Source organism: Parambassis ranga, chromosome 14 (assembly GCF_900634625.1).
Source record: "Parambassis ranga chromosome 14, fParRan2.1, whole genome shotgun sequence".
In the NCBI taxonomy this organism is placed as follows: Eukaryota; Metazoa; Chordata; class Actinopteri; family Ambassidae; genus Parambassis; species Parambassis ranga.
This window is the reverse complement of record NC_041034.1, coordinates 19,180,394-19,205,851: the sequence shown is the minus strand read 5'-3', so window position 1 is coordinate 19,205,851 and position 25,458 is coordinate 19,180,394. Positions and strand designations below refer to the sequence as shown.

Sequence of the window (25,458 nt, the reverse complement as noted above, 5' to 3'; positions counted from 1 at the left end):
TGTATTGAATCAGTGAAATAGCCTTTAAAGCATAAAACATTGGAATAAAGTTCTACAGTGAGAGAAATGTAATTTGAATCAGGAAAACGACATTTACTGTGTCTTATGAGTTGTGAAACTCACCCTAGATACTAGTTCACTATGCCACTATGTGATTTACAGTTTTTGATATATCATAGAAGTCATCGCTTAAAGGTGGTTAGTCTGTAGACATCCTGCTTCCCCACTAGCATTTCTCTGTTACATCACAGTGTAATTGTGCAGTGAACTGGTTTGCTCACACCTCATTCATGTGTAGCTTTCTAATAATCAATCAACATTCTGCCGTGCTGCTATTCAATATCTATTAATTCCATTCTGTTGAAGGATAAATAATTATACTCGGGGTCCATAGAGATGTTCTGTCGTTTTTGTAAATCTGCATCAACAGCAGAGCAATATTTATGGAGACATCACAGCATGTTTCACCTGATCATGAATAGCTGCCTGAGCTGTAGGGTAGTGCTGAATTTGAAATAAAACTGCTACTCGGCAACACCCCAGATCAGATTGTTCAGACAGAGTTTCCCCATGTAGCATGATAGCAGTTTATTAGTAGCTGATAGAAATATGTGGATGGAGGTCTTGTCTGCGACGCCATATGTAGGACAGATAAACCGCCTCAGTGGGATAGGAGCTAAACTGCTGGCCCGACTGGAGAGACTCCCAGACCGTGGACAAGATCCAGGACATGCAAAGGGTGGAAATCCCGTGCACAGCCTGCTAATGGCTTTCTTACAGTTTCTTCTTCTCGCTCTCTCTTGCTTGTTGTTGCAACTACACTATTACCGTAATCTGGATTTTTATTGTTGACCTAAGACAATTGCAACTATTAATTTGAAATTAATCGAACTAAATGAAACCCAAGTCTGTTATTACTCCTTCCATCAAAACACCATCACATAAATGAATAAAATCAGATAAACTACTCAGATTTTTGGCTGTTTTATAGAAACGCTGACCATAAGGTATTGTGAAATGAAAAAAAATGAAATCATCCTCTATGGTACGTCACACCCAACTGATGGTCAGCTGTGCTGCCTGCCTTCCTGGCTTTCACGGTGTGTCTTGTGGTCTTGGCACTCGTCTGACCCCTGTCTGTGGTTTTTTCAGCTGAATGATCGTGTTGAATCGGCAGCAGAGCACCTTGAGAGATCACTCTGATTGGCTGTTCATTTTAGAACAGAAGAAAAGAAATTGTGAACACACAATGTCAAAAACTAGGAAGAATAATATTTCTAATTTCTGTTATTTTTCTTCAGTGCACTGAACTGCAGTTAATTAGTTGCGTTAGAGTTACCTGTGACAGCCATCATTGTAGCCTCATTTCTCTTTCTGTAACTGTTAATTATCTCATGAATAGAATCTCATGTGATTTTTCGGAATTGTTGGTTTTACTCCCCCAAGCAATAATAATAACCTTTTGATATTTCGCTGCATTATTAATAGATAATGCATCATTTTCTCCAGATCAACCTGCTAATTGCTCGTGCTGTGTGCAAGTTGCTGCATTTTTTTTAGTCTTTTTACTGCCTTTTTTGTTTTCTAATTTTTGAGTGCACAGCAGTACTTTGGGAGACAGGGATTTATAGCCCCTCTTTTAGTGTGTCCTCATTTATTAAAGCACTGCAGCAAGTTTTGCACAGGTAAGATCGCATGTTTGATTGTGTGGTATGTTTTTGGAGGTACAACATATTGTAGAAAGTAATTTAAGTAAATAAAAAGTAGCCATCACAGTGGATTTATCACAGCTGACTAATCAGTGTGGCAGGAGTGCTTCTGTACTGACTGGTGGATAAACGGTATCTCACTCACATATATGCTCTGCTGGAGGAGGTAATAAAAGGGCGTCTGAATCTCATCTGTGAAGCAGCAGCACCTTTTGTTTGATAAATCGGCAGTAAATGATCTGTATCCTAAAAAATCTAGTTAAATGAGGTAAAAACTTCCTCACTGCATAGTAATCTTAATCTTTCTTGGCAGCAGAAAACACACAGTTTGTGCACTGTTCCCTTCTAGCCTGGTGTCCATCAAAGCAGCTCAGATCTGTTGCTGCTTACATGTGTAGTCTTATCAAAAACATTGCATTGATGCAAAACCTTTTGCCTCTGTTGGTAATTTTGAGTAGGCGTACTACATCTCTCCCTCCTAGTTGTGTGACTTAGTTTAACTCCCCTCCTGTTGTTTTCTGCAGAGCAGCACGTTCATTCCATTTCACTGATTGAATGTCTTTACTGACCCCGAAACCAAGCTTGAATTTCACCCTCAAAAACGTCTCCTGTCATGGCTGCAGCCAAAGGCACCTAGCAGAAACTTGGGTACATTACAGCAACATCCATTCTAAAATAGGTTTTCCTTGTCTTTCTTGTGATATTGGATAACATGGCCTAGATAGGCTAATGGGCATGTCTGTCATCTCCCAGAGAAGTAAGGAAATAAAACTGCTCTTTGGACCATTACTAGCTAGTTCTAGATGAGTTGAGATTACATTACATTTGCCTTGCTTCAAAATTAAGGCTCTCAGGGTAATTGTAGCACATTTAAAATGGTATTAAATGGTCATAGTTATTAAGACTAACACACAGGATATACACAACAAGTAAGCAGTGTTATTCATCTAACAGCCAGTTCAAGTCCATTCAGTGCTTATAAATGAATACCATCTCATAACAAATGCTTTTTAATTCTTGCAGAGCTGAACATGAGGTAGTGCACTCCCTGCAGCCTTCAGTCACCACTCATTGGATCTCTCTTTCATCAGACCAGTGCCATAATATTCTCTGGGGGGTATTATTGGCAGTTCTAAAAGTGGCATGTATCCATGTGTGTTCAGTCCAGTACAGAAAACATGCTATGCTCCTAAGAGTGGCTCACATAAACAGTGATCACAGCCACCCAAAACTGGCAGCACTTGTTGATATGCTTTGGCTGTGTGTTTTTATTTCTTGTGGATGTGTGCCATTTATTAGGCTTAAACTGGCCACAAGTTGCAAATTGCAGCTCAAATCAGATTCCTTTAAAGAGCCCAAACACCAAATGTAAAGTCATTTTAGGCCTAACAAGAGTGAGGTGTCCTGCAACAGATGGTCAGGTCCCTATAGAGCACTCATCTCTACATTATGAAGTCAGTCGGCTCTTAAATACAAAAGATAGGAAACACGGAGAATAAAAGCCTGTGGAATGTCTTCCAAGGTAATTCAAACAAGCCATCAGCCAAGTACCTTGGAAAGCTCTATAAAAGCATACAAAGGGCATTTTAGGCATTTTATATAAGCAGCCTCACACCACAGAGATGAAAAATTGCTTCTTTTTTTTTTTAAACCTATAGGTGACGTGATAACCAGTAGGTCTGTAGTTATGGGGGTTTCTGTGGTGATCAGGGAGTGACAGGTGGGTTATGACTCTCACTCTGTCGCAGGCTTTCTGCTTGTGTGAGTCCTATATATACCCCCCTACGTCCAGTCATATGCTACCTGTTTCTACTTAGTTGGACTAAATGGGAGCTGAAATGACGATGGTAGGAGACTTCCAGGCTTTCCATCATATCTGCAGTATTTCACCTGCTTTGTCCAGTTGTTTCAGGTTTTTATCCTGTTGGTTCAAGGTGTTGACTTCTGTGATTGTGGATTAAGTATTCATGGTTAATATTTTTAAAAAGCATCATGGTTTGGATCGCTGTTGTCATCGTTACGACCTTATGACCCCTTGTGCTATATGATTTGAGGCTGAAAAGGAGCGAATGCTGCTTATGCTGCTAAAGTGCTCACATTTAATTGTATCAGAATGTCCCTGGTATTGAGAATTGATGCCAGTTTACCAATTTAAGCTTCATTTAGTGCTGCTTTAATACCCTGGACTTGTGTCTGTATCATGTGACACAGTAAATGTGAGACGGCCCTCCATTAGCAGTCAATTACTTGAGAAAATGATTAACACTTCAATCAATAATGACAACAATTCCAGCCACAGCCCTCCACACGTTAAACCCACAGCCTGCTCTATAATGCAGGTCTGTGAGTTGAAGTGACCTGTAGGACCATGTAAAGGGAAAGGCCTCCACTTCCAACAGGCTGTGGCTGTGTTGAAATACGAGTGCATGTGACTTCTGTTTGTGGCTGCACACATGTTGAGTCAGACATTCAGTGGTGAAGCAGCCTAATAGCAGGGACATGAAGAAGTGGTGGCTTAGGATGAACGCAGGGAGAGATTCATGGCTTTCATTTGAGGGCAAGAATTGAGCTGCTGTTTCTTTTATGGACTGAAATTGCAAGGCTGATGGAAATGATTGAAAAGTCATCCGCTTTTAATGTGGTGTTCTCTCTGTTGTTTCTAACACAGAAACATTTGACTCAGCAGGCTGCAGGTTTATGAAGCTTGTCAGTGTATTGTCTTATCTTGTTTTGTTGAGGGGAGTAGGCGAGAGCACTGCTGAGGAGGAGCACGTATTCCTAGTGGTGCTGCTGTGAGCAGGTGGCTGGATGGAGCAGTTTCCTTTCTCCTTATATGCCTCCTCAACAAGCAATGCTGGGAATTTGGGGAGTGCAGCGCATTTCTGAACAGTGACACTTGGTGCAGCCTTTATCTGCAGCATCTGAAGAGCTTCACGCTGTGTCAGTAGTTTCTCGAGCCTTTCCTCAGTATGTGGTGCTTGAAGCATGTCATTAGGGTCAGTGTGGCTGTGGGATGTCAGTTAGTGGGTAAGAAATTCTGGAAGTCTTCTCACAAGTTGTTTCTTATCATTTGCCACATGACACAGAAGATGTCTTATACCATAGAAAAAACAGCTATGGAATTATATTTGTGACTCAGTTCTGCTGCATTTGTGGTATAGGACAATTGGAGCTCATACAAGCATTTTTGCAAGCATATAACTTGTATAAAATAGGGCTTATTGTAAATAATCATGTCATTTCAGTACCAAAAATTACTTGTGTTGTTTTTTTCTTTTTGCACTACCATTCTACACAGTATTGCATAAAATAAAGCTAAAACTACACATTCCATTTGATCTGTCCTTTCTTAACTTGTACAATAATTACACATTTGCACAGCTCTGCAATAACTTCTGCCTTTTTTTACAGTTGGGCTAATAGTGAAGTCTGCTTCACTTTGGCTCACATTGTTTGAGATTTTGAATTCATGGCCTTGACTCCTAAGCTGACCGAGTATCTGTTAAAGAGTCAACGTGGTATTTCATGCCCCTCAGTGTTTTTTTTCCCTGAATATTGATGTCACGTTACCTCCAACTCTCCGTGACCTCTTGTCCAGTCATTTCTAATCTTGGGTATGGTAATGAGCCAAATGTGTCTGCGCTGTTTCTAAAACTTTTTCGGTGATCTTTTGCAGCTTCACTGGTTTTAACAAGGTCCACTGGGATTCAGGCTGGATCTATGTTTGTGTGTGCTCAGCACCTCAGGATTTGCTGCTGCTGGAGGGAATATACTTTTATTTATATTGTTGGTTGTAGTGTGTGGATTTATCTGTCAAAGCAGAAGCCTGAACATTACTGAATTAAATGGCAGTGTCATTTTATGATTGGATGATAAATTTGAATACAAAAATGATCTTTTTGTGTTCATGGTTCTTGCTATTTAGATCTCTGTGCTGAGGAACACTGTCATAGTTTGACTGAATGAGGGAAGTCAGTGAGTATATGTGTAAAGGGGTTGGAAGACCACGGAGTACATAGGATAACTCATTACTAAACTTTACTTCCTGGATCCTAACTCAGAGTCCCTGGCCCTTAAATCTTATTATCTCAAGACAGAGACATTGTTTCAGTTTCTGCTGTCATCCTTCAGCTGCTGCAGACGGTTCCTCCCCAAACAGACCTCTTTTCCTCTTTCTGTTTCCTCTGATGTCAGTTCTAGTTTATTAGACTGTGATGTATTCAGAATGAGGGTTATGATGGTAAAAATCAGTGTGTGTGTGTGTGTAGATCTGTATCCCCGTTCTCTGCTGCTGTCAGCCTCTCTGGAAACAAGGGCAGTCTTTGAAGATGATGAGACGTCTTTCTCCTCAGACATCATCATCTTCCAGTTGTTCCCCATACTATGTTTATGTCTTGTTTAATTTCCCAGCTGTATTATATTCTGATTGTGTTCAACATCATTTAGTCTGCTGATTAATTTGCTCAAATAATTGAATCATCAAGTTTGATAAGTGTCAAAAAAAAGTGCACGATCTGTATATTCAGTTTGTAATTACTGAAAACCAGGACAGGCAACAGCAAGTTTTGTCATAAATACCTTTTCTGTCTATAACAAAGCTAACCAAAGATTATCAATTAGTCAATAGAAGCAAATGCAACACGATGATTTTAGTTTGTTGAAGGTTGAAAGATAAGTGACAACACGTGATGGTAACTTTATTGGATCCAGGTTTAAGGTTGTGTCTTGTTGTTGTAGGGGCCTGAGGCCTGGACGTCACCTGGAGGAGGACGACATCGTGTCTGAACTGGCTAACATCCACCCCAGAGAGAGACCTGACTGGGAGGAAACTATCAGTGCCATGGTGAGACACACTTCGGTCATGTGTGGTTTTCATTTGGAATGTTTTTTTAAGTCGTACAACAGTGATCTGCAATCATAGCACCTGTTCAACACCCCTCTCGCAGCATATGGTAACAGAGTGTTAAATAATGATGGCATAACAAAGCAGTTTACTAATACTTTCTTGTCAGCTAGCACTGCACCTGGCAAAGTGTACCAGTCAGTTTAGGAATAAGTCACTCAGTGTAATAGACATGCTGTGTCAGAAAAGACATCTAATCTCCATCCAAAAGAGGCTGTGGGTGGAATTGGACTTATGACCAATAAAGTGATGCAACAGCCACAATATCTCTCTCATAGAAATTTCCCCTGAATCCTCTCTTTGAGCACAAGTAAACACAAAGATGTGCAGAATGTCTCTGCTATCTGTGGGTGGGAATGAAACAAATGGATGTGAACTACAGCAACAAGCATCCACGGCTGACAAGCAAGATGTGACTGCAGCCAGCTTGAAGCATCTGTTTTGTTGCCTCTGTGCGGGCGACATCAGTGAAGTGGAAGTGACAGGATCCTTTCTGGATCTGTCTGGAAATGAATCTGATATATCAGGAGTTTCTTTAAACATTTGAAGGATTCACAGATTAGATTTGGATCGTCACTCATCCTGTAATGAGTGTGATGAGTTTTATATATTTAGTATCGAAAAGTATAATAATTTCAGACCTGAATACATTTGGGAAAAATTCACTTTCACTTCACTTTTGTACAGTGATATTAAAATTATTTGTTTTTTTGCACTAAATTTGGGGTTTTATGTTTTTTTTAATGAGGTAACAATAATGTAGTATCATTTAACTGCATTTCGTGCTGAAATCAAACATGCACTTAGTAGATATCCAGCTAATTGTATTCAGATAAACCACAGAGAAGTCTCTAAAATCAGCTTCACTCTGACATCATGATGTTCTGCAAAAGCTCCAGCCATGTTTTCATGCCACATGTGTCTGGATGTAACCTTATTGTTTCACAGGGACATATAACCACATTTTAGTCACACAAAGATTTCATATGAATGTTTAGCAGTTTGGTAGACGGTATAGATCAGTGTACTGCAATCATTCAGGCAACAAAGGCTTATGTTGATCATCATTCCTCCGATCAGATCCATCACACCAGCTTGTTTTCTGCCCGTCACGTCCTTATCTGTTTTCCCTCTCTCCTATCGAAACTGTCTCCTGTGCTCCTAAAATGCAGTCACACATGCATGATTAATGCAGATGTCTGTTGGCTTCCTAAAGCTACCCTACTCCAAACTCTGTGCACAGATTCGTCATCTTATCTGCTGTCTGTGTACTCCTGTTTATATCAGCCCATCTCTCCACTCCGATCCCATTCACCAGACAGCATCATTCATTATTTCCTTTCCTGCCTTTTTTGGTTCGGGTCTTACTTCTTGCATCAACAGCATGCTGAAAATGAGGCCGTCTCCATGGTAACATGCCGAGCCACCCGTGGTCGGCGCGTGGTTGGAGCCCTACTGCAAAGCGCTCAGTTCGATCGGGCAACAGAGAGAAAGACACAACAATTTCACCAGGCTGATGAATATTGATCACAGAGGCGGGGCTTTAAATACTGTATGTCTGCTATTCTTTGTTCAATATTTGATACGAGAGGGACCGTGCGCTGCAGCCGCCTGCATTATGCATGTCTCCTGTGGTTTCACGAAGTGATGAGAAGCGCTAAGCAACTTAGTGTAAGCTGTCACACCAATACCCTGTTGCACTGTGCTCTAAGATCATTTTCAGTGTCGACTGCAGTGCAAGCACAAAACATTTATAAATCCCTGCCACATATTGATAAAAGGAACAGAACACTTGTCAATAATTACAGGTTTTATTCAGCATCATCCTGCAATCTTGCTTTCTGTCACACATGTCCTCTAGTCTTTGTTGTTCTGCTGCATCTAAAGGGCTGCTGCCCCTGGATAGAAATGATGCAAAAACTCTGAACTGTCCTAAAAAACCTGGGCTCATCTGCATAGCACCTTTCCTGTCACTGAGTGTGGAGTCACAAGGAAAACATTCTCTGTACTTTGCCACCTTGTCTTCATTCCCCTTGGCACACACTCTCATAGCATCTGTTTGGTGCAGTCTCTACTGTTTCAGTAGATGTATCCTTGGCTGTGTTATTTTGTCTTGGAGGTGGCCTCCAACAAACTGGTGTCCAATTCCACAGTGAATACATCCACTTGTAGAATCCTCTATTACTGTTTACAAACCACATTTGCATTTATTTTTACTGTCATTATTGAAGTAAAAGGAAGCGAGTGAGATACAAAGTAACATCGTCATATGATGTCTCACTTAGTGGTAGTATAACATAATACCTAAAGGTCAAACTCATTTATTTAAGTGCAGAGATTTTAATGATGATACAGTTAAGGTAAGTAACTCTTTACCTAATGCCACTTAACAAATCAACATTTGTAACTATAGTTACTAAAGGGTGAAACAACTTGTAAAAGCCCTTACACTTCCACTTGGAGCACTCATGCTGACCAGTTTCACAAAGTTCCAGTTTATTAACTCTTTATTCTCACAGAAACTCTCCGTCCAATTCAAAGGTTGCACAGATATCATGATTGTTTACTGTTTGTACCGTTTACTGTTCTCATGAAAATGCTCCGACCTGCTCCTATAATTAGCCTGTCCATAGCTGTCCCATTCTTTGAAGGGGTCTGCAGAGGTTTAGTCCCTCATTGACCACACCGATGGTTGTTAAATGGGACAGGACCCACTGCTCCTGTCGCCTAGCAACCTGCATTTGACTTTAACATTCAAAAGTTGCTCTAAGGCTGTAAAGAGTTCAGTTTGTGAAGGGTCACTGTATTCTATTGTGAAAAGAGTCCAGCCAGCACTTGCACACAATGTATTATGGGACATGTGGTGCTGTGAAGCATCCTTTGATGCATCATTAGATGCAAACAACCAGATATTCGGTGTACATGTGTCTTTGCTGCCCCTGAATTGGGATGTAGCTCATATCTAGGCTTTATTATTGTGGACAAGTGAAGCGTGAGAATAGATACAACCTGCATAACAGTGGAGATGTAAAAGATGAGGAACATGGAAAAAGTGTGCATCATGCTGCGTTTGTGTGATCACAATCATCATGACGATACAAAATCAATCTGCCTCCCCCAGCAGGAAGTGGGTCAGCTCATGGAAGCAGCTTAACAGTCAAACAGTGGGCTGCACTTTAGTGATGATTGCATAAGTCAGCCATGATTGAATGGAAAATCACATATGCTTTTTCAAATGACCACTCCAGGCTAACAACCTGATACTTTTCTCAGCCTCGTTAACTGAATAACATGCAGGTTTGTCACTTTTTCATTGTTCTGGGTGAGGTTATCCTGCAGACACTTAACACCACAAGTGTCTCTGCACATCGTCTCATTGTAACGGCAGCATCAAATATATTTTTTATTTATGTGTTGTGTCTTTTAGGCTAGGAGCGCGGAGATCCCCGAGCTAAGGACAGAGCCCCTCATGCGGTCATGCAGCAGCAGCACGGCCAGCATGAAGGTTAAGAATGTCAAGAAGTGAGTAGGCAAACACACTCACGCACACACACCTCTCTCTGCTCGTCTCTATTTATTGCTCCTAACTGGCTGTTTATCGCCTCTGTTTCTTCCATTCTGTGCATCTATTTCTGTGCCTTCCTCCTTCTTTCACTCCCTTCGTTGGCATTGCCCTCTGCCTCTTATACCAGTGATATACACTGCAGTGTGTTACCTTCAGCAGAGGATGAAGTACCGGTACTAACCAAATTCTGTGTGTGTGTTATGTTTACAGACTTAGCTTCACCAAGGGCCACTTCCCGAAACTGGCAGAATGCGCTCACTTCCACTATGAAAATGTGGACTTTGGCACGATTCAGGTACAATCTTGAAGCTTTTATTACTTAAACTGATGTCAACTTACTGATGTCAAATCTGTTAAACATACATTATACTCAAAATGATGAAGAATGAAAGAGTGATGCATTTTAGAGTTTTAGTGGACCTGGCTATTTGAAATCACAGCAGCACAGATGTCAGTCTTGGTGTTGATGAGGCTTTGAACTTTTTTCAGACACATGTTCTTTCTAGTTATTCCCCCTGCAGTGGAAGAAATGCCGAGATCGTGCTCGACAGACTTATGACTCATCTGTCTTTCCAATTGACGTCAAGCAGAAATCTTTGTGTGGTTGATATCATGGAGATGGTTGGTGATTTGCATTTGTTTGAAGTTTCTTGAATGCGCCTGTCGGCTACAGGACGACCTCATTCGTCTCACACTTACTCACCTCAGATGTGGTTAAAGTTACTCAAAGGTCTGAGCTGCTGTAGCCTGACCTTTTACGGATTTTGCTGGCTGTGTAATCACAAGCTGAACTTTTTTTTTCCCCTTATGTGACCAGCACCAAACCCTGAACCAAGTCATGTTTACATATGTATTAGTGTCCTGGTTGTGATGAACTATGTAAACATGTTCATCTGGTTTTCAGGAGCGTGTACGTGGCAGTAGCATTAGTACTGACTGCAGTTTGATGAAATCAACAAAGATATTTGTTTTTCTTTACTTAAAATATTTTTTTTGCTTCTTGTGCTGTTTTCACAGAGGTGCAGTCTGACTACAAATTTGAGAAAGTTAAAAACTTTAGCTAAAAACTCTTTATTGCAGCTTTCCTTTTTTTTAACTAGTTTTGATGCTCAGTTAGGCCTTAAAACTGGTAGAGATACAAACACATCACATACAGGTTGCCTTACTTCCTGAAAATAGAAACTCAATATTCTGAGAAGTGTTTTTCCTTGTTGGGTTTAAATACAGGATATGCTAGCCCACCGATGCTTCACACAGGACTATTTTATCGACAGAATCCCTTGTGAGTCCTCTAGCTCTCTGCATGTGCAATGACGAATCTCTGAAGTACCCATTAAATGGGGCAGAATAGCTGTTTTAATTCACAGTGCTGTTAACTATAGCTATATTTGCATACAGGATGCAAGGATAGACTGTTTTAATCATTTTAAATTGTCTTTCAGCAAACGCATGCTGGCTTTGGCTCCGTTCCCTCTGTGACTCACAGTTAAACTGTCTCATGTCAATGTGAACATTTTCCCTTTTAGAAAGTGTGAGTTTATAATCATCATATTCAGCCAGCTTCGTCAGTGTGTGAGTAAACCAGTAGGGGTCAGCAGTCAGCTGAATTTATTCCACTTTTACTTTACAGAAGGCAAAGCAAGAGAGTTTCCTAACAAGCCTCCATCCTCCTCCACCTGCAGGTTTCTGTTGAATGGAACTCAGGTTACACCACAGAATCCACCTAATGTGTGTACATATAAAGATTTGAATTGTCTGTGTTGTGCTGAGTTGTATTGGTGCTCCTTTTGTCTGCATGCAGGCTGCTTGCACACCATCTCACCCTCTGTGGTTTTTCATATTGGCTCTTTGTTTTGCCTGGGCGTCTGCTGTTGTCTGGTTTTTAGCATTCAGTTTGGCTGCCTCCTCCTTGATCAGGACCTCAGAGGAAACTCACATCCTGTTTGCTTATTAGACAACTAATTATTTGATATTTGTTCCCCTTGTCACTCGATATCTGTTATAAACAAGCCTCAACTCAACATGTTCGCTTGTTAAATGATTTGGTCGCCCAAGCACTTCTCACTGATTCTGACATATCTACTTGTTTAAGCATTGAGACTGAGTTTTCTCCACTTTCTGTTGCTGCGTGATGATTTAGCCACACCACCAAAATAAACTGTCAGAGGTGAATTTAGTGAGGTTTATTTTTGAAGTAAAAATCCCCAGTTTGTGTAGATTCTGTGTGTAATGTGCAGCGAAGTGAGGCAAGGTTAGGATTTGGGCTCAGCTTTGGCATTAGCTCTTCTGCTGGAAGACATGTTATTTCATTTCCATAATAAAAAAGCTTGCCAAAGGAGAGCTTGAGTCAGACGAGGTTTTGTTGTGGAAACGTGAAAGCTGCGCGGTCACAGGAGGCCAGAGAGGAGTCCGTCTGCACTCAGAGCAGCGCTTGCGTGGCAGTTTGTTTGTGTGTGTCAGCTGTTGTGAGAAATGTGAACGATGTTTTTTTCAGCCTAGTTGGCACGAGTTGGACTCCTTTCAGTTTTTGTAATTGTTGATCAGAGACAGGATCATTCATTACTTTGCCTTTTTGTTTCCCACCAATGCTTTGCTAATGCACTACTTTAATACAATCTGACAAGCAGACTGTCACACCTCGCCTGTGTTGTGTGTCTTCGGGCATAGTCTGGAAAACAAGGTTGTGTAACTGTCAGATTTCTATTTTTGTTGCTGCAAATAGGTAATTAAACAGACCTTTCGTTTTTTTTCTCCATTTTTCTTGAATTTTCAGCCTGAACTGTATAATTTGTAGGTTTATCTACAGCTGTACACTTGTGATAAATAACATCAAGAATCTTTATTGTCATTATGCAAGGCACAGTTGTAGCGGTATGAATATATTGTACATATTGCAGCGTATTTATGTCCTAAAGTGCAGTGTGAGTGTCTGTCTGCAGGGTTTAATGCTCAGTCTTTGGGGAGGTGGGGGGTGGATGTGTGAGGAGATGGGGTAATGGATTTCACAGCTCTGGGGAAGAAGCTGTGTCTCAGTCTGTTGGCGTGGGTTCTGATGCTCCTCTACCTCTTTCCAGACAGAAGAGGCACAAAGAGTTCGTGTCCTGGGTGGGTGGGGTCTGTAGCTATATGACCGGCTCTCGTATATAGAGTCCGGGTGTGGGAGAGGACTCCCCACAATCCCCTGTGCAGTTTCCTATCATCACAGCAAAGCATGCTGCTAAATCTGGCAGGAGTTCAGCTCCTGGAGGGCCCAACTTACTGTGACAGACGTGTTATTTTATGATAAGCTGAGGTGAAGTGTGTTAAACGACATATATGAAGTGGCAGACTCACTGTGAATGAGTAAGCAGTGTGTATTTGTGGGTGTGTAGGGTGTACAGATTCAAATTCAGGCTGTGATTCCTCTGAGATAATGAGTATTGTTGTGCTTCTGGTCTTATCAGTCAGGATAAGCTTGTTCATTTTGCTCATTTTTTATAAATGCTATCTATGTGCAGCATTCTGCTTTCCTTTAATCTGATTGTTTTTTGTCCTGATTACTATTGAATGCTGTATAGCTGTAAAATTTGGACATTCATGGTTCCCAGAGGATACATTCTAAGGTCTTCTGTGGTGCTTTGACTTTTGAAATGTCAGATAAAATGTCACAGTGTTAACATGCCTAAAATAAGAAGCACCAGCATGGCTGTAAACTGGAACAAAAGGCCCCCTCTGGCTTCATGTGTTTTGTTGTTTTGGTTTTTTTACACTTTTGGCATTACACTCTTACTGTTTTACAACTTCCTCGCAATCAGGCTTCATAATACTAAAATACATGTTGTTTTGTTGTGATTGTGGATGCTAAAAAAATGGCACAATAACCAAAAACTACTTTTCTTGATTGAGGTGATCTAAACCAACAAAAAAGTGGTAACACATCAAGTGTGTGTGTACACCTTAATGATCCATTTTATTCATTTGCCGTGTGTATGTACAGGCTCAGAAATCCCCACAGACTAACTGATGGAGTTTCTTTCAATGTAGTCGAGCAATAATTTTGAGGTACTGATTCTGGACAACAGTCAGTAACAATCATCGGTAATGTACAGTGTAATGTTACAGTCCATTATTAATGCAGATTGATTGCAGCTGAATGAAGTGGATTGCACACCGTGCAGGCTTTCTTTGATGTAGTATAAGATGACAAGAATAGCAATGTATTGCTAAAAACTTCTTTTATCCTGAAAACATTTCAGCAGATGTATTTATTTATAACTGTAAACTCCAATGCTGTTAGGTTGATACATATGTTATGGAAGGAACAGAAAGCAGAATAACGGCTCCACAAAGGTTGTGTTTTTACAGATGCTGTGCTCCGTATGTGACCTGTTTTCTTTTAGCGCTAGCTGGAGGCTCTTTTATGCATTTTGTGCATGCATGTGGCCTTTCTACATCAGTAATTCTTAAAAACCGCCGTTCAGTGTGTACTAAAATGTTTAGGTCTCCATGCTAAGTGGGTATTGATTTTGGCACTGAATCGTTGGTGATCTAAGAACCTATTAAATGTCAAAACTTGGAAACATGTTAAATTGAATTAGAAATAGATTAAGTGGCATTGATTAACCTTGTCTGACACTTTTTAATCCTTGGTGGGATGGCTGAAAAGACTCCTACGAGTCCTTCCTTGCCCTGGTGTTTTTGCCATGTATTTATAATGCTGTATTTTTGCCTCCGCATCATCATGCAGCTAGTGTTTTAGGTTGGAATCTGGAGAATGCGTGACACTTCAGTGAGCTATCGTAACATGACAGCATGTTTTATGAAAGTCTTAGTCTTTAGTTTGCTTGATTGTTCTCCCTATTGTGTTAACTTTATTAAAGCACGGATAGATCTCCTGTATATGGCAACAACAAAAAAGAAAAAGAAATGACATTCGGCTTTCTTAATGGTCTTGTCCACATTGCCTTTTGGTGTGGTTGCCCTCACCAGCATGTCAGTGTTTTTCTGTACTGCGTACGTACTGACATTTCTCTGTCTGTGGCCTCTGCCCTCTCTTGAATGGCCTTCAGCTACACTCTGTGCCCCCTCTCAGCTCTCTCCCGGCCCTGCAGCCAGACACAAGCAAAACAACTTTATTGACTTCATCACGACTATTCAGTCCTTCTCTTCCATATGGTTTATCCATAACCTAGCATTTTGCCCTGCCTCCTTGCATATAGACCACACTGTGGTTTGATCTCTTACACATTCTTACTATTAATGGACAAAACCACACACACATGGTCTGTCTAAAAACAATGTCACAGTTCCCCACCACAATTTGCAGTACATTGATCTGAAACTCAATTATTCAGCAGAAGAATTTAAGAGTTTAAACATTTGCACTAGATTATATATGCAGTTTGGTACTTTTGATCTACCTTGATCTGCTGAATAAAGAGTGTTTCTGTTTTCTGAGAAAGAAACGAGATACGTATCTGTGTGTGTGTGTGTGTGTCCTAGTATTTTTGTCTTTAACCCTTGGATATATGTTTACAGAGGCAATATGCAAACCATATTCTGCCTATAACAGCCTTCCAACTTTTCACATTATTTATAAGGGAAACTTTATCAAATGTACACGTTAAATGTGCATGTAAGAAAAAAGCCCTTGTGAAAGTTGGGTGCTCATTATGAATTTCTTCCTGCAATGTCCCTTGTGTCACTAGTAGTTGGATCGGAACACTACAAATGGAAAAAATAAATCAGTATTATCATGGTTGCCTGAAAAAGTCATGGAAATTTGATCAAAGTAACATCGTGCAAGTCCCGGTTTTAATTTTCTTGTAATGTGCAAAACAGCAGTGAAAAAAAAATCATATTATATTACAAAGTCAAAGAAAAGTTTCAAAATTTTGTCTGGAAATGTGCAGGAACCTGAATGAGCCTTCCAAGCTACATTAGCTGCTAATAGCATAACACACCTAAATCTGAATAAAAGGTACTCATGTTGCATTAAGGATAATGTTACAATCAACTTGATTCTGCAGAGAAAGCATCACAACCAAAGCTTTCTGTCCTCATACACCATGAATAAATATTAATAATGCACCAAAAGAAATAAAAGAATTGCATCTAAATTTCAATATTTAAAGTGAACAGATGGGTAAAGATTAGTAATAAATGTGTAGCCTACGCATTTTGGTGTGTCTGTGTGTGAGAATAATCGCAGCAATCAATCTGCGTTTAACAGCTGTGAGGGAGTGCCCCCTCTCTCATGTCGACAGCAGTGCATGCAGTTATAAAGGTTGTGATTTCTGTGTGGGTGAATGAGAGCAGCAGACTGCATGTATGCGTGCGGTCATGCGTGTGATGAAGACTGACATCCCTCTCAGGCCTTTTTTAGGCTGGCTCGTAGTGTGTTGCTGTACAGGCGATGTGTCCCAGTGCCTTTTACCTTCTCTGACCCGAGCCATCCTAGAAGGGGAGGGGATCGCCCGTCTACTCTTCATCTTTCTATCCATCGCCCGCCTGCCTGCCTCTCTGCCTGCCTGCCTGCCTGTGAGCTTCCTCCTAGCTGACAATCGTGACACAATATGCTCCTGCTGCCCACTCACCCCCTTGACTCACAATCCACCAAGAGAGATGCATAGGGATGAATTCCCTCCCCCTGTGGGACCCAATCCATCAACTGGAGCACCACACCAAAAGCACACACATACACACAGGCTGGCTGTCCTTTAAAGGCACAGCAATCGAAACAACAACACACACTTCTTTAGATTGGTTTTAAATCTGTTTTAGTTTGGGGACATGTATTTGCTTAGACAAAGCAAAACCAGAGCCTTGGTCTGTAGAGAGATGATGTCAGGCCACATGTTCATTCTGTGGACCTCTGTGTACTGCTTCTGAGCTGGGGATGATGTAACGGTTAGACTCATTCTGCCCTTGTTAGAGGAAACAAAAGACTAGAGCCAGAACACACACACACACACAGAGAACCTCTCTTTCTGTGTCTTGCATGGTTATTATTGGAGGACAACACTGTTGAAGGATGCTTAAAGCTGCAATGCATACAAAGTAGAAGGAAATCCCACTAGCTAAAGACAATGAGTATAAGTGATAGTGCTGCTAATAATAATGTTATTACTGCTGTATAGAAGGCAGGCTTTTTAAGTTCAATATCTATCTGCTCAAGTGGGTAAATTAATGACTAGTAGACAGATGGAAAACAAAACTGTGCATAAATCCATTTTAGCCTTAAATGCATCATGTGTTAGTGCAGGGGTGGGCAATTTGATTTCATGAGGGCCACATAAACATCCATAAAGAAAGCAAAGGCCCACTAATTTATTTTTCTGAATATGTATTAATACTTATTCTAGTAAAGTATCTCCTTTTATGAATATACTCTTGTTACATTTTTAAAATTGTGAGTCGTTCACTTGTTGGGTCGCTTTGATTTCCTTTGGGGAAAGGATTCTGTGAACAAAACATTCTGCACCCATCTGTGGCAAAACTGCAAATTTTCTACTATTTATGAGTGAAAATGGTTTGTAGAGGCAAGTAGTATCCAGTTTATTTACTTTTTTGATCGAGTTGTCAGTTGTTTTCTAAGAATCCTGTCAACCTGTGTTATAATACACAAAGACATGTTTGAGTTCTTTCATCTTCCAGCCATGATTCTGCTGCAGGAGCCCAATGATTACAAACCTTTGCCTCTGAAAGCACTCATATGATTTTATAGCATTGCAATGCCACCATCTTTTTTCAGCTAAACCCTGCAGGGAATAAATAAATGCAGACATTTTTGCCAAGTTATCTACCTAAGTGCTTCAAAATGGGAAGTAAACGGTATAATCCTCTTTTGTTTGTATTCAACTAGAAATACACATCCCTTCTAATGCACCACAGCCCTCTGCACTGTTTAGATCAGCAAATCTGAGTACTGGCTCTGTGTGCATCCATGTACCCAACACATGCTTTCCTTAAGGCTAATGCATCAGCTCTGTATTCATGTTCCCATGGCGTAATTGATTTGTGCGATACGTCCACTAAACTGACACCCAGCCGGTCAGCAAAGAAACATTACCGGGCCGGATCGTTCCCTGTGCTCTCTCTTGTTATAGCATTTGCAGCTCAACCAGACTGATTGATTTCCCTTTCCTCCTTCACACTTGACAAAGTGTACTCTCCTCTCCTACCTGACCTGGGGAGTGCCTCCGGTGGGGAAATGCCTGGGATATGGGAATGTTTTAACTGCTGAGCTGGCTGCTGGAGTAACTGCTGCACTTCAGCAGCTGAAAGCATGTTTGGAATTATTACCTCTTCCTGGCCTCATGAAAATGAAGAAGGGATAGAGAAGACAAAATTGCAATATCCTCTTGGCATCGAGATGATTTTGGTATTTGCTGCATTCCACTGTGAAGGTTGCTGGTTAACTAGACGTCAAAAGGATCAAATCCATTTAGCTTCAAAAACCAGTCAAAGACTGTACATTATCCGACACATTGAGCTGGATCCTAAGCATGTGTGGAATGGCCCGAGAAGCACATATTGACATTATACATTGTGCGTAGTGTAAATCCATTTTTAGCTCTGTCAGCATCTTGTTAGTTTTCTGCACTACGTTGTAGTTTTCATGTACAGTGTGTGTGAGCATGTGTCCACTACAGTGAGCAAATCTTTTTCATAATGGGATTTGTTTTGTGAACCTGCTCCAAGCTATGATCTCATCCATTTATATCAATCACACACCCACTCTGTATCTCTCGTTCTCTCTCCCTCACTTTCACTCTCTCTCTCTTCCTCAGTCTCTTTATCGGATCCAGTTTTATAGCTTTAGGAAGGAGTTTTGATGTAGCCCCTTCACACTTCCTCTTTCAGCTCTGAGGCACTGCAGCACAGCCCCAAAGGCACCTGAACCTGCAGTCTGACAAAAATACCAAAGTATGAATATACAGTAGTGTCAAGGGAGACCAGGCATTGTTTTTATTTATTCCTTTTTCATTCTATAACAGTTCATCGGGAGTCGTCTAGTTCTGTTTCTTTGGCAAAAAGTTGTGTTGGATTGATGCACTCACTCACACTGTAGCATAGAATGACATCATGGACCAGCGGGCACTGCTACCTACCATTTTTTGGTCATTTTTATTAACCATGCTTATGTTGATGCTCTAGTAGGATCCTGTCCTGTCAGACTGAAATATCTCAGCATCTTTTATAGATTGGCACCAAGTGTTTGCACCTCTTATTCTTCCTCTCAAGTTGTCTACATCTCCTCACGCCCAGTAGAAAGGTGCCGCATTGCTGGATTCTGTGTAAGTGCAGTCGAAGGACACACATCATGCTATCCCTTGTGGCCCTGCTTCTTTGTGTTTGTGTGTAGCTTAGTGCTGCTCGCAGATAAATGGACACAGAGACCTGCACTTCTTTATACATTCAGAGCGCCATTCACACATGAGATTAACATGCATCTTGAGTGATCCGACAACAAGCAGGTTTAATCTTAGTGGTTCACACACCTCTATTGTGTTTGGATCACACGTATCTGCTCTATGTGGAAATAAGCACATATTACTTGCACAATAAGGTCACTACTGTAAATATCCTGCAGAAAACTGTCAAGCAGTGGACAAGTTGCGCTTATAGAGATGATGTTTTTGAGTGAGCAGTCCTTTATTTTAAAACTGTCTGTGACACTCACTGCTAAAACAATATGGCTTTCCGCACCAGACCACCTGGCTTATTAAATCACAGTGTGCACTCACACCTGCACTTTAGAGCTGACCAGCAGTGATTGGATCACCCATGTTAATGACAGGTGTGGACAGGGCCAGGGAGGGAGCAATGTAATTTAATCCCTGCTGTCCAACAATCTCCTGAATACAACAAATAAAAAAAAGGGACTGCATGGGTATAAGTTGAGTTTAGCGTTCTGCAGGTCATGTAACTTACTAGTGTGTTACTAATAGCTGCCATGTCTACTGCAGTCAGTTCCACAGATAACATTGTTGTCTTCAGTGCAGTGGAAGTAATTTGTATCCATTTATGCCTGAGTGAATCTGGAGTTTTGGAACCCTGTCTAAGTTTAGTACAGCAGCACACCTGAATGAACCACAGTGACGGCTGTTGAAAGTAGTCAGGAAAACATTTCATAGTCATATTTTTATATCCAGAAGTTTTCTCGGTGTAACATTTCCTGGACATCTGACTTACCCACATGTGGTTTGTAATAAGTCCGTCCAGCCTGTCATTGGCAGAGCAGAGCAGAGGGCTGAATGAACTGGGTCATCATTGGATTATCATTTGATATTCATAAGCAGACTTGTAGTAGAGAGTGATTTGAAGCCGGTCCGAGCAGACATCCCATCTGAGTGGATCCTCTGACAGCTTATGTTTATCTGCATTTTCAGGAAAGCCAGGACAGTATTTGCTTAATGGGGACTGCTATAAAGTTGGGTTGCATGCATATTCAGACATTTCGATCCTGTAGGGGTTTCAGGAATGAAGGCTAAAAGAATCAAAGTAAGTGTTATGTCCCATGTAGCTCTGCACCCTTTTGGCCTCTCTTGGCACCCTCCCCAGTGAGCTGTACCGTGTGCTTGTGTTTCTGCTTCGCTCTCCAGCAGTATGTCTCTTTAATCCATCTCATGTGTGTATGGATGGCACATATGAAGTCATCACAGCTGATGCAACCTGCACTGGTTTTTTTTTTTGGTTTTTTTTGGTATTTGGCTGCAACCTGAGCCAGAGCAGGCCATTTAGCAGAGGGGAGGTTAGGGGTTATATTTTTGGTAACTCTATTTCTACTGTGCAAGCTACCACACTCCATGGTTATTTATTGTGCAGTAAATTTTAAATGCAGGGCTTTGCCTCCTGGAGTCTAAGAAGCTTCCAATTATTTACAAAGCGTCAGTCATGGTTTTGTTGCATTTCCTGGACGTCTTTTTCAAATCTATTAATTGTGTTCTTGGAAGAGCTCGAGGTTTCCTCAGCAGAGTGCTTTCAGTGAAATGCCACTGTGCTTGAGGACTGAACATGTGGAGGAAACAAAATTGCTCTCCTGCAAGTGTACTCCCCCCATTCTGCTCTCTCCCTCTTTTCTTCTTCTTTCTGCTCTCCCTCCATCCCTGCTCTTTGTCCCGGGAACCTACCAACCAACGAGGGGGAAGAAGAGGAGAGAAGGGGGAGGGGTGAGCCAGCATGTCAGACATAGGAGAGGAGGAAAAAGAGAGAGAATAGCATGTGGCGGAGGGACACAGCAAGCAGACGGTGAGGTCGGCAGAGGACTGAAAGAAAAACAGCGTCTTTCTTTTTTTTAAACTAGGTTGTTCCCGCCCTTTGTTTCCTGCTGCTAATCAGATTGGGTGTTAAAGTTTTGTTGGGTGCCAGCCATCAGAGGAGGGTAGCCAGCAAGAGGAAGAAGACAAGAAAACCAGGATGAGGCGTCACAATGGTAGGATGAGAGAGAGAGTAAAATGGAGGAGATGAAAGCTGTCCCGTTGTGGAATTCACCAAACCACCACTACCAAGAGTACTGCCTCTCATCCTCCAATACCAGCTGCTGGTGATATTGTTGCACCCCCTTCCCACCCTCCCTCTTCTCTGAATCCCACACTGGGAGAGCTTACACTGTACGTGAAAGAGAGTGGGGAGCTGACATTTACGTCCCGCAGAGGGGAATTGTGCTCGGGAGCAGGGAAGCGAGGCTGGATGTACATTCTCACACTCAGACAGGGAAACAGAGTCTGAGGACAGGTGTTGGGGTGTTGAGAAGGGGCTGACTCAACCTGCTGTAAGTATGAGGAGGCTTTCTGTCCTTTTCTTTGTAATGTTCTGCTGCTCTGCAGTTGTCAGAGCGATGCTTCCTTCTCCTTGTGTGCCTACAGGACTCATCAAAATAGTATAGTCTAGTGTGTTGCATTAAGCTTTTTTTTACCTCTATTAACCTTTGATAGTTTAACCTTCGTGTCTGAGGTGCTCTCTTTGTATATGGACTGCCACAGATGAGCTCTTTTCTGGCTGTTAGGAATTTTATGAGCATGCTCTTACAACAGCGTAAACAAGAAGAAAGCCCTGACCACCCATTGATGTGTATTTTTCCCTGATGTGACCATGAATAGCTTGAGGACAATGAGGAAGTTGCTGATTTTATAAGTCTGGATTTTTCACATCTTTTAACCCATTGTTGCCCTAATGGCATGCAACCATGTATCCAGAATGTCCTTTTTTGTTTGTTTAGTATTCTGTTTTGTGAAACACAATCTCTCCTACTTTATTAGTCTGCTCATTGCATTAATCCAGTTTGCACAGGACTAGCAGGGCTGCAGCTGCCTGTTTCTGTTACATGAGCTACACAGGGACAATGTGTGCTAGTGCAGCACAGGTAGGATTGAAATCTAATTATTTTGTGCTGTGTTGCATGCACTGCAGAAAACAGACATAGGAAAAGACATCTCCGTTTGAGTGCGCAGGATCTGGCACAGGATCTCATCATAAGTTGTAATTTGAATAAACTATGGGCTAAAAGTAGAAACGGTGAAACTGCAGTGTCTGTGTGTTTATAGTCTTCTCCACCGCTGAATATGTCTCTGCAGGTACTAAGTTTAGAAAAACAACAGTTCTGTTATTATTCAGCCGCCCTGCTGTACACCAGTCATTTCTAAATGATCTGTCAGCAGATGCACAGTACATAGGTGAAAAAAAGTCTAGTCTGAACATTCTCATATTTTGACAAGTATCTTTTCCTCAAAAAAGTAAAATAGATCCATACATATTTCAGTTGAGTCATGAGGTGGGAGACTACTGATGTAAGCAACCAGTCAGTTTATTTTACCAGCATGATTTTAGTTTATATGTTTTTCCTCTTTTCCATTCTAAAACAGTACAGTTACTGTTTGTTACCCAGAATCCTTTGTGCTACACCACCTATCCAAACTGGTTAACATTTATATTTGAGAAAACCAACCTGGAATTTGCTACCTGTACCCAAGTGTAGCTAGACTGGCCAGCTATACCCGTTCAGTCCATAATAAAAGGGTCTGGTATCCCTCCCATTTACAGCAAGTGCTACTTGGTACAAACCCTATTGGGCAGGCTTTATGCGGGGGCTTGCTGCTTGCCTCAATTAAAAAATATTTCTAAAATTGCTAATAGCACCATGCATTTTCACTGCATGCTGTTTTGGATGTATTTTGTTGAAAGTAGTCTGTTACTAGTTGGTACTAGTGATGATGAGAACACAGGAATCTGTCTCTTTTCATCCTCACCTAAATGAGCTGTTATGTTCTACTGTTACTCAGTAGTACTGACATAATCACCAGTACCAAGTACTTAGACACCAATAAAAGAGCTGAGGTCAATACCCAGCCCTAGTCTGAAGACTTGTTTGCACATAAACACAAGGCTTGCAGCAAGGCATGATGGGTTGTCATATGATCTCTAGTCTTAGAAATCTCAGCAGAATCCAGCTACTTTCAAGATCCAACCCATTGCCAAAACAATCCTCAAGTCTGTTGTAATTATTCTGTATAGTATAGTACATATAAAAATGTAGTAAAAAAACAGAGCCATTAGGGTTTTTATGTACAGTAGTTCCGTAATGGTTCTGACTATTTAAATTAGGAGTGTATTCACAACATGCTGAAACATTTCCAGGTTTGAGGGCACAATCCAGTGAAGTAAACACAAGAACACACTACTGGCTTTAGGGGCCCTGTGGGATAATTTGGCTTATATATAGTGGTTGGTAATAACAAATAAAGGAAAGCAAACGATGAATAAAAGTAAGCAATAAATGTAAGAAAGTGCACAACAGTGTGCTAAGAAAGCAGAGACAAGATGCCAGGAAACCAGGCAAAATACATTTAATTCAAGCCAACACCTGACGGAATAAGTGAGCTCATATCTTTTCTTTTTATTGTTGCAAAACAACTTTACATAACGGACCCTGACAGTAATGGTCACATAAAAGTCACTGAGACAAAAGGCTACACAGGGAAAGAGTTCTGCACTGAATAGCATAAGGAATGATCTCATGTGTTACTGCTCCAACTGTGGGGGTCCAGTGGATGACCCAAGCTCTAAGCATGAGTCTGACCCAAAGATTATTTATATTAACTATTCACAGTTTCTCCTCTTTCAGTTTTTGTGTGGTAAGATTGGTGTTATCAACCCAGCAGATCATAATGAGTAGTAATTCCCCACAAGAAAAGACATTTTGTATTTCTGTAGTCCACACTGCAATGCAAGTTTTGCAAATTGATTTGCAGGAAATTATGTGCAGATTATCATTGGATGAGTTAACTGCACTTCTATAGTTCTGATTGGTTGTTGAGCTGCTCAGTTGTGTTCAGACAGTTTGATACACACACCCCCAATTTACATGTGTGATGATGCCAGTTTAGACAGGGGGCCATTCACTTCACCACTTTGGTTCTCTGTAACTAAAACAATACACGTTTGACATCTACTGTTATGTTTTCAAACCCTGCTCTGCCTGTCTCACACCAACATTTTCCCATGAAGTTTTGAAGCAACGATAGCAACGATCCCAATCAAGCAAAACAGTTCTTCTTGTCTGCTGGTTCATCGAGCAGCTGTCCTTTTTTTACAGTTTATGTCCAGACCCATAAACCCTTGCAGTAAAATGGAAGAAAGCTTTGTTGCACTCTGCTTAAGTGTCTGCTTCTATGGGCTTGCTTCTAAGGTTTTTTTGCTTCTAAAGTTTTTTTGCTAGCTGCTTTCTCCAGAGAGAGGCTTTTAGTTGTGCATGGACTACAAAACATTTCTGGGTTGCTCAGTCTCGATAGTGAACAACAGAGGAGTAATTAGGTCACTTGCTGTCATATTAGTTTGTGTCTCTGAGGAGAGATACAGCCTCAGAAAAGGAGATTGTTGTTCTGTGAAGGCTTTATTCATGGCTGTCCATCCATAAACAGCCATCTTTAAGTCTGTTTTAATGGGAACAAAAACACTTCCATCTGTGTCTCAGTTTAAACGTTTGTTGATAAAGCAGAACTTTTTTGTATGAACACATAGATTTGTAATGAGATTCAGCAAGAAGTAAAGGTTATCATGCAGTGGTGAGAGGGAGGAAGATGAGAAGAACAAGGTCAAAGGGCACGGAGTAGCAGAGTGAGACACGGTCAGCTGCAGAGAAATGCACTCCTCAAGTTTCACTGTCACTGAAACTGGGTTTGTACAATATAACCATTGTTTTCAACTGGAAACTCCCTCCAAGCAGGAACTAACAGTGTATGTGCAAAGCCTCCACAGAGTCTCTTACATTATTTCTATCTAATTTCACATATATTTAATTA

The 25,458-nt window shown here is 41.1% G+C and overlaps 1 protein-coding gene across 6 annotated transcripts in view; it reads left to right on the top strand.

Moving 5' to 3' along the window:
- The window catches only part of arhgap32b (Rho GTPase activating protein 32b), an 84,304-nt gene that overhangs the window by 26,601 nt on the left and 32,245 nt on the right, over positions 1-25,458 (top strand). For 4 of the 6 annotated variants that reach the window (XM_028421227.1, XM_028421226.1, XM_028421224.1 and 1 more), the window contains 3 exons: positions 6,447-6,552; positions 10,040-10,134; positions 10,388-10,472. In XM_028421227.1, coding sequence (XP_028277028.1) covers positions 6,447-6,552; positions 10,040-10,134; positions 10,388-10,472 — 286 coding nt within the window. Of the gene's footprint in view, positions 1-6,446; positions 6,553-10,039; positions 10,135-10,387; positions 10,473-21,820; positions 21,933-25,458 lie in introns of those variants that run through there. The other 2 variants (XM_028421228.1, XM_028421229.1) reach the window with 2 other exon arrangements.